This window comes from Saimiri boliviensis, chromosome 19 (genome assembly GCF_048565385.1).
Source record: "Saimiri boliviensis isolate mSaiBol1 chromosome 19, mSaiBol1.pri, whole genome shotgun sequence".
NCBI lineage: Eukaryota > Metazoa > Chordata > Mammalia > Primates > Cebidae > Saimiri > Saimiri boliviensis.
Window position 1 is genome coordinate 33,004,884 of NC_133467.1, and position 9,435 is coordinate 33,014,318.

The window sequence follows — 9,435 nt, forward strand, 5'->3', positions numbered from 1 at the left end:
AAGGCAGGTCTGCTGGGAATAAATTTCCTTAGCATTTCCTTGGCTGAAAAGGATTTTATTTCTTTTTCACATATAAATCTTATTTTGGCTGGATATGAAAATTTTGGTCAGAATTTCTTTTCTTTAAGAATGTTGAATATAGGCCCCCAATGTCTTCTAGCTTCTAAGGTTTCTGCTGAAAAGTCTGCAGGTTGCCTTTGTAGGTAACCTGCTCCTCCTCTCTGGCTGCCATTAATGTTTTTTTCTTTCACATTAAACTTAGATAATCTGATTATTATGTGTCTTGGGGATGGTTGTCTTTTATAGTATCCTGCAGGGGTTCTCTGAATTTCTTGAATTTGAATGTTGATCTCTATAGTAAAGTTGAGAAAATTGTCATGGACAATATCCTCAAATATGTTATCAAGTTGTTTGCATTCTCAATCTCTCTCTCTCTCTCTCTCTCTCTCTCTTTCTCTCTCTCTCTTTCAGGGACATCAGTGAGTATAGATTTTGTCTCTTTACATAATCTTATATTACTCAGAGATTTTGTTTATCCTTCTATATTATTTTTTCTTTCTTTTGTATGACTGAGTTAATTAGAAGAACTGGTTTTTGAGCTGTGAGATTCTTCCCTCATTGTGGTCTATTATGCTTTTAATATTCCAATTGTATTATAAAATTATTTAGTAAATTTTTTAGCTCTATCAAATCAGTTTATTTCTTTCTTAAAATGGCAATTCTGTCTTTCAGTTATTGTACCATTTTACTGGATTCCTTAGATTCTTTGGATTGGATTTCAACTTTCTCCTAAATCTCATGATTTTCATTACCATCCAGATTCTAAAATCTATGTTTCTTATCTCAGACATTGCAGTCTTGTTAGCAATCACTGTTGGGGAACTAGTGCATTCATCTGGAAGTAAGAGGACACTCTGGCTTTTAGAGCTGCCTGAGTTCTTCCACTGGTTCTTTCTCATCTATGTGGGCTGACTTTCCTTTAAGCTTTAAAGTTGCTGTCTTTTGGATGGGGATTTTTGCTTTTATATTCTTTGATGCCCTCGAAGGTTTAGCTGTGGTATAAGTTTGGTTCAACCAGCTAGCTTTATTTCTTGATGATTTCAGGCAGGCATGGCTCAGCTCAGCATTCCTGGGCTATGTGCTCTAACCCTGAGGGCCTGGGACCAGGCCCAGAACCTTGTTCTTTGGCCTCTTGAGATTCAGCCCCTGCTTCACCAGAGGGACCAAGGTATTCCCGGGTCACTAGAACAATACTCCCATGGTTGAGATGGGGGTGCTGCCAGCAAAAGAGTAGTGGCAGTGGGGTCTGCTCTCACATGCATGTACTGGCAGCAGTGGATATGGTGGGGTACACACTCACATACATGTCTGGGGCAGGGCTGCAGGGTAGCACATTCCATGCACCTGTACACCAGGGATGGTAGCGTGGCAGGGTACATGCACGTATGTGGGCTAGTGGAGAAAGGGGAGCAGTGGTGAGGTCTTCATGCATGTGTGCACACCAGTGGTGGCAAGGCAGCGAGGTCTGTGTGTGCATGCCAGAAAAGCAGTTGGGGTTGCTGCAAGCAGGTGCATACTGATGTGAGGCCAGCAGCAGAAGCTCTCTTGTGGTTTGTTGGGGTGAGCCAGTGAAAAAGCTATGACAGTGGACTCTGAGAATTGCCTCAGTTGAGCATCTGAGGCTGTGCTGCAAGCAGATACAGACAGATGGGGATCCTGGGAGAGGCCAGCAGACATGGGGGTGCTCAGATCAGGCTAGCCCCATTCAACTAGCAAGGTAGCCTGTTCTGTCCAGGTCTGATAGTCAACAAAGTGGTCAAAGCCACCTAGAGGAGCATGGCAAGCCTTGGGAAATGGATATTCCTAACCATGCTCCACTGTAGCTGTTCTCACACCAAACCCTCTGGCTTACACAGAAGCTGGAGTCCTGTCCCTGCCAACTCTGCAAGCAGCTCTCCCTGCCAACTCTGCAAGCAGCTCTCCCTGCCAACTCAAATGTCTGTGTGGATCACAGGGTTTCCTGCAGCTAGGATTCCAGAGGTTCATGGTGAGAGCGGGCGACTTCATGCCTATTTAGCTCACCCTTTCCCTAGAAGCCACTGAGGACCAGGAACAAGTCCTAGTGTTTGGCAACCCTGTGTTGGGTTCGCAGCTTCTTCCCCACTTCAGCCCAGGGTCTGCATTCTCCCTCCATCCACTTTCAATGCCTTCTTTCCAATGATCTGCTCAAAATATGCTGCTCTTCTTGATGGTCTTATCTCTTGGTGGGAGAAGCTCTTCCTGGCTGCGTCTAGTCAAACACCTTGTCTCTTCTCCCAAAAATAAGTTTGATTGTATATACTTTTGGCTTTATTTCCATTTCCTGGGTGTCCTAGCATCCTCTCTACTGATCTCTCAGTATCTTCAGGTCACAGGGTGACTATACGTGCAGCAGAGTCACTTAGGGCCTCCTGGAGCTGAGAACATGAGCAGTGGAGGCAGAAGCCAAGCTGGGTGAGTGTGCACAAGGAGACAAAGACCTTGCCAGATCTGGGAAGCCACCTCCTCCAAAAAAAAGTTATACCCATACATGGAATTCCATTCAGCAATAAAAAGGAATGGTTACTAATACACTCAGCAGCATGAATTACAACCACAGGCCAAATTGAAGGCAAAAAAAAAAAACCAATACAAAGTATATATGTTTATTTCTATCTTAATAAGATCATAGAAAATACACATTTAAGCGTAAGTGGCATGAAGTATATCAGTATTTGCAAGAACGCCAGGTTGATGGTGTGCTTGACTACAAACAGGTATGAGGGGTTACGAAATTTTATATCTTGATTGTGATTTTGTTTACATGAACTTACATAATCGCCAAAGTTAATGGAGCTTTATTTTATACACTTAAAGACTGAAATTTTACTGTAAATTCTACATCAATAAAATTTATTTAAATAGTTTTAAAGAAACAAAAAAAACGAAAACAGTGAAAAAGAAACATTGACAGATTGAGGAAGCAAACTTTGCAACTTCCGGAAAGTGGACACCATCTCGTTTGCTTTATCCTCCACTAGCTTAGCAGCTGTATGTGTCTGTCTCAAATCGGTACCTAAAACATTAGTTGAATTGGTGAATGAAACCTAAAGGAATTAAAGTTTAGCTAAGGCTGTCACAGATAGCACACTCCTTTAGGAAATCTGTCTTCCATATACAGTGCAACAGTTGCCTCGATCCCACTCCAACCCTGAGGTCCCACCCTCTTGCTTCTCTTTCTTAAGCATTCTGTGACATATCTCCCCCACTAATCATCATGCATAACTTGCATACCCTCTCTCTATTTGTATTTGTAACTCTCTCTGTTTAGAAAATAAGTGTATCAAGGGGCAAGGCTGCACTTTTCCTTGAAAGTTTAGGGAGAAAATGAGGGAGCTAAAGGAAAGTAGAATTCCTCTTCTAGGTATGAAGCATTTACACAAAAAGAGAAGTATCAATATTTCAAATGCCACAACAGCATCAGGAAGGAAGATAATGAGAAAAATTGCCAACATGACAGTTAATCCAACTTAGATACGATGTTTTGTTTCGTGTTTCGCTGAGCACATCCTATGCAAGAAAGGCACATTTATCACGATTCTTGCCTCCAAAAATCTTAAAAATGTGAGGCGAAAGACCCAAGTAGCTGCAACACAGGGTGGGAACTGCTGCATGCACATAACAGTTGAAGTGTTCTCTGGGTTTGGTATGGGTCAAGGAAGATCGCTGGAGGAAATGACATCAGAAATGGGCTTTGAAGGTTGAGTGCTATTAAAAACATGGAGATTCCAAGAAAGCCATTCTAAACTCTAACTTGGTATATATTAACAAATGTTTATTAGGCAGAAAGAGAAACAATTTAAATGGAGAGTAGAAGGGATGGCATCATTATGTTGTCTTAGGCTCTTGAGCTGCTGGGTTCTTATTACAATGGGGGAGTCGGGGGAAGAGTCTCATAGAATGTCCTGATATGACCTGTGAAGGAACAGAAATGGGAGATACCCTGAATAAGTTGGAGGTGATAACTGAGGATAAGGTGGTGTAGCCAGTAGATAAAAGCTAAGAGAGATAAAAATGGAATGTGAAATAAGAAACTGGGAGGAGAGGAGGAAATACAAAAACTCACCAGTGCTTCTTAAACCATAACACAAGGACTATTAGAATCACCAAGGTCACCATCACTACTACCAAGGCAGTCCAGTTCATGGAAAAGTGGTGTCCTGCGCATATTGGAAAGATACATGGATACCATTTTAAACTCACTGCCGATCTTACTCCATCTATTGATTTCCTTACTTAACATGTGCATGGGATGAGTTGCATCAATTATCCTATTTCGGTCACCCTGTTCCCAAATTTACTCAAGGACAGATTCCTCACTTCCTCTTAAATCTCTAGTATCCATGTGTCCCTCTGGTCCTGCTCCTCTAGTTTTAAATTACCCTATTCATTTCTTTCTACGATTCCTCACCTAAGTCTACTCTCCTCAAAATTTCCTCTCCCCTACCCTCTAAGCTCAAGAACCACTACCCACACTTCCAATCTTCAATCTTACCCCAGTAGAGGATGATGTCCTGGCCTCCTAGACTGCTGTGTCTCACTCGACAAGACAGGCCAGCAGCCTCCTCAGATGCCACATCCAGGGTCACCTGAAGATACCATGTCCCATCAGCATTAGGAAGAATATCACCATATTCAGTGCCCAGTTGCTCTTGTTCATTTCGCATCCATGTCACCCAAACAGGCTTTGGGTAGAAGCCGGAGACATGACAAGCCAGCAGTAGCCGGCCAGACCCAAGGCTGGGGCGACTGGACAGCCAGGCCTCTGGCCTCACTACAGAGAGCAGAAAAAGAATTCTGATGAAGAAACTTACACACAGCTTACATCCACATTCACACATTCACATTAATATGCACAGTTACCTTTCTCCTGCCTCTAAGAAACTATCACCCAGCAACCCCTCTGTTCTTCTCTTCTTTCTTGTCCTAAGTTTGAAGGGTGGGAGCGTAAGGGGCAGGACTTGAACAGAAAAATCTTAGATGAAGGATCTGAAACTACTGACCTTGCCTATGTAGATACATCTTCCCTGAATCCAGGAGGCCCAAGAGAAATCGGGGGCAGGTGCTTCTTAGGAGAGTATTTACTGTTTCCTTAACGCCTTCATACTGATTCAGTAGATCACAGACACTTTGGGCCAAACTCCCACAGTCTGGAGATGGCACCCATGTTATATTTTGGAAATTCAGTAAATCTGCTCCTTTGAAAGCTACCTGAAAGAAGCTTTTGGGGCTCTCTCCAGAATGCAGCTCACAGCCTGCGTTCATCTGTACTTCGAAGGGATCTGGAGGAAGGGAGGAATGAGAAGAAGAGTTCAAACAAAAAAGTGAAAATGAAAACATAAAAACCTAGGGCTGTATTGGGAAGTGAAGCAAGAAGGTTTTATATGAGATTGAACCAAAGACATATGAAACAAGAGAGAAAAATTGCTGGGGATAGGGAAGGGGGACAATAAGAGATAAATGCTGGCCGGGCGCGGTGGCTCAAGCCTGTAATCCCAGCACTTTGGGAGGCCGAGGCGGGTGGATCACAAGGTCAAGAGATCGAGACCATCCTGGTCAACATGGTGAAACCCCGTCTCTACTAAAAATACAAAAAATTAGCTGGGCATGGTGGCATGTGCCTGTAATCCCAGCCACTCAGGAGGCTGAGGCAGGAGAATTGCCTGAACCCAGGAGGCGGAGGCTGCAGTGAGCCGAGATCGCGCCATTGCACTCCAGCCTGGGTAACAAGAGCGAAACTCCGTCTCAAAAAAAAAAAAAAAAAAAAAAAAAGAGATAAATGCCTTGACAAAAAAAAAAAAAAAGTGGCTAAGGAAGGTGTGGAAAAATGATAGGTGAGCCACATAATATAAGATACAGGGTGAAGGGGGAGCCTGTGTGAGGGAGGTGGGAGGATAGCAGTTCATGCATGATGCATGAAATTAGTCAGAATGGTTGCCGAACTGTGGACATAGATCTTTGAATAAAGTGAATGAGGGAATAGATTTTATTTTAAGGAAGTCAAGCACAGAGTGGGACAACTGTGTACCTCTGGATTGTAGTATACAGAGGAAGACCACAGGAGGAAGACAACAAAGCATGAGAAAAAAAATATTCCAAAAATAGCAAAAGCCTAGGAAATTTGAGGGAGTCAACATCTGGAATATTCCCTAAAAGGTTCATGTATGCAGAATTTATGGTGGGATGGGATAATGGGAAATGGCCCAGAAATTAGGAGAGAATATTTCCCAGAAATAGAACATTCTGAAGAATTCCCATAATTTCGTTGATTGAACTTACATTCTGTGGGATATTGACTGGCATGGGCTTGAATATCCTGCACCAATCTAATGCTGTAGACACGAAATAACCTGTTTAGGTATAAGAACTCCTCATTGCTGAAGTTGCCCTTGGCCCAGGTATGCAAGAAAGTTATTGTGTTTGATTCACGCTCCCAGCCATGAGTTTGCAAATCGTCCAGCCATCCTGAGCCCTGACATTGCGCCCAGGATTGGTTGGCAAATGATGCAGTCTGGATAACATGGAATGAGACGTGTTCCGGGGCTGCTCTTGGTGGAAGAAGGCCAAGTTCTATAAGGAAAAAAAAAAAAAGAGAGAGAGAGGCAAGGAAAATGGAGAGGAAATGGAAAGTGAGCCAGTTACCATGGAGAAATGTTAATGACTACTTTTGCCATAACATGTTCCTTACACAGAGCCCGATGCTCTGCCACCATCCTCCAAAGCAGTAAACTATACCTGGAGACAGGTATACTCAGATGGCAAGCATTCTGGCATCTTCACTGATCCCCCATGGGAAAGCCCGCCATGCTCTACCCAGACACACGTAACCTTGCAGCTGACAGAGATGTTCTTACCGTCTGCATTGCCACCACCTGGGAGGAGAACAGCTAGCAACGGAAACTGTAGAAACAGCAGAAACAGCATGTCATTCACAGATGTTCCTTTCTCTCAGCAAAGCTGTTTGCCGATCTCTGTTCTCAGCCGACTTACCCCTTTGTATATATATTCTGACTTCCTTCTACCAGCAGATGATCTGCGCTACAAGCCACTAACAGCAGCTAAGAAGGTCTGCTTCCCTCCACCTTGGGCCTCCTACTCAGTCTTTCATTTCCTCACCTGCTCTGAACGGAAGTTATTGTCTTGTCTCAGGATTCCAGCTGCTCTCCCACTAAGCTCCTTCATATCTACTTTCTTTCCTCAATTGCCTTAGACAAGATGGTGTGTGGCATTGAAAAGTCACTTCATCCCTCTGAACCTTGCATAGCATTTGTAAGATAAAACGGAGAAACTGCCTTCTTTTTCCAGTTTCTGTTTTTTTTGTTTGTTTGTTTTTTTTTTTTTTTTTTTTTGAGACGGAGTTTCGCTCTTGTAACCCAGGCTGGAGTGCAATGGCGCGATCTCGGCTCACCGCAACCTCCGCCTCCTGGGTTCAGGCAATTCTCCTGCCTCAGCCTCCTGAGTAGCTGGGATTACAGGCACGCGCCACCATGCCCAGCTAATTTTCTGTATTTTTAGTAGAGACGGGGTTTCACCATGTTGACCAGGATGGTCTCGATCTCTCGACCTCGTGATCCACCCACCTCGGCCTCCCAAAGTGCTGGGATTACAGGCTTGAGCCACCGCGCCCGGCCCAGTTTCTGTTTTAACAGATCACGTTTCTTCCAGTTTCTCCACTTAACTTCGCCTCCGCTCTCCATAGTGTTCCCTCTTCTCATCACTCCATTCTTGTTTTTCCCTTCTGGGTGTCCTCAAAGTTTTCCCTTTCCAATTTCACCCCTTTTTGATCCATCTTTCTTATTTCCTTATTCTCACTGATTCTTTTATAAATTTGAGATCTTGCTTTTTTATATTTTCCAGGATTTCCCTGTGCAGCTGTCTAAACTGCAATCTACTCTGTATTATCCTTGGAGATAAAATTGTAGTTATTCAGATTGCATAGGTCCTTAACAAACATGAAGAAGCCCTTCTATTGCATTTGATCTGTATAGTAACTCTCTAAAAAATTACACAGTACATGGTTGGTAGCAGTGTCTTAATAATCATATAAACATACAGAGATTAACAATGTAATCTCTTCTATCAAAAAGCTTTAAACTGCAGAAGACATTTAAACAAAAAATTAAAATGCATTGTGATTTTCATTTCAATGTGTAGAATACCAGATATAAATCTACTTAGAACTATATTCTCTAGAGAAGCATTTTGACTGCCTAACTGCCTGGGAAATTCATAATTTGAAGTCCTGGAAGAATAGTAGTCATTTCAACTGAGGACTAAATTCTGTACTGTATGGAATTGTATAGGATTATGGTAGTTGGAACATGCAGCTTTTCAAGAGGACTCATACATGGGGAGACCACAGAAATCTATATTTAAGTTAAATTTTGTGATCTGATCAAAATGCATTGTATAAAAAGGGCAGCATTTGTCAATATTTGATTTAAATAATTTATATGAAGCATTCAGTGATTCATCAGTGACCCTGGCTGGTTAATATGTGTAAATACATGAACACAAAATCTTTTTAAGATCCAGGAAGTATTTTTACTATTATAGTGTTTCTTAAATCACATTAATTATTCACTGAATACATTGGAGCAGACACTTAAAGTCTGGGCCTGAATTTGTGCTGCGCACAGTGGCTCATGCCTGTAATCTCAGCACTTTGGGAGACCAAGCTGGGAAGACCACTTGAGCCCAGGGGTTTGAGACCAGCCTGGGCAACAAAGTGAGATTTTGTCTCAACAAAAATTAAAAAGTTAGCTGAATGTCCCAGCTACATGGGAGGCAGAGAGGTAGGAGGATCTTTTAAGCCCTGAAGGTCAAGGCTGCAGTGAGCCATGTTCATACCACTGTGTTCCAGCCTGGGTAACAGATCAAGACTCTGTTTCAAAAAGAAAAATCCCATTTGTAACATTGTTTTTTTTTCAGATTTATTTTTATTCTACATATTTACTGTGTAAACACAATGCTTTGATATTTACATGATTTCTTACTTAGATTTGTCCATGTTAACAGTGAGGCTGGAAGTCATTCTCAACGAGCTCTTCCTATCATGGCCACAAATATTTTGCAATTTCTGTGAGCTACAAAATCTTTAAGAGCAATACCCAGTTCAATCCCTACCCTAATCATTCATAAGCACCAGATGTCATCTTTGTCCATCTTGTGCTGTTAATGGCAAATACGTGGTTTGTGATTTTAGAAAGCAATAGCAGATACCATAGTATGTGTTTATCACATTTCCCCTGCCCCGTGGGCCTACAGGAAATATGCAAACCTCCTAATGGTTGGGTTAAGGTCATGGACTGAGTTCTGGGCAATGGAATGTGTGGTGCTGGAAGCATAAGCCAGCTC

At 42.5% G+C, this 9,435-nt stretch overlaps 1 protein-coding gene across 1 annotated transcript; it reads right to left on the reverse strand.

The window, feature by feature from the left end:
- Nucleotides 1-2,668: 2,668 nt before the first annotated feature.
- Nucleotides 2,669-7,058, reverse strand: CD1C (CD1c molecule). The gene is made up of 6 exons (XM_074389747.1): nucleotides 6,933-7,058; nucleotides 6,358-6,648; nucleotides 5,082-5,360; nucleotides 4,574-4,852; nucleotides 4,145-4,238; nucleotides 2,669-3,993 (listed from the first exon to the last, which is right to left on the reverse strand). The coding sequence occupies exons 1-6, from the start codon at nucleotides 7,000-7,002 to the stop codon at nucleotides 3,972-3,974; spliced, it is 1,035 nt and encodes a 344-aa protein (XP_074245848.1). The 5' UTR covers nucleotides 7,003-7,058; the 3' UTR covers nucleotides 2,669-3,971.
- Nucleotides 7,059-9,435: the final 2,377 nt, after the last annotated feature.

Excerpts from the sequence above, each read along its gene's own strand:
- CD1C (XM_074389747.1), bottom strand. The coding sequence starts at position 7,002 with ATGCTGTTTCTGCTGTTTCTACAGTTTCCGTTGCTAGCTGTTCTCCTC. Across the intron at positions 5,361-6,357 it reads CAGTCAATATCCCACAGAAT|ATCCCTTCGAAGTACAGATG; the intron begins GTAAGTTCAATC and ends CCCTTCCTCCAG. Across the intron at positions 3,994-4,144 it reads TTATGGTTTAAGAAGCACTG|GTCATATCAGGACATTCTAT; the intron begins GTGAGTTTTTGT and ends GTTCCTTCACAG.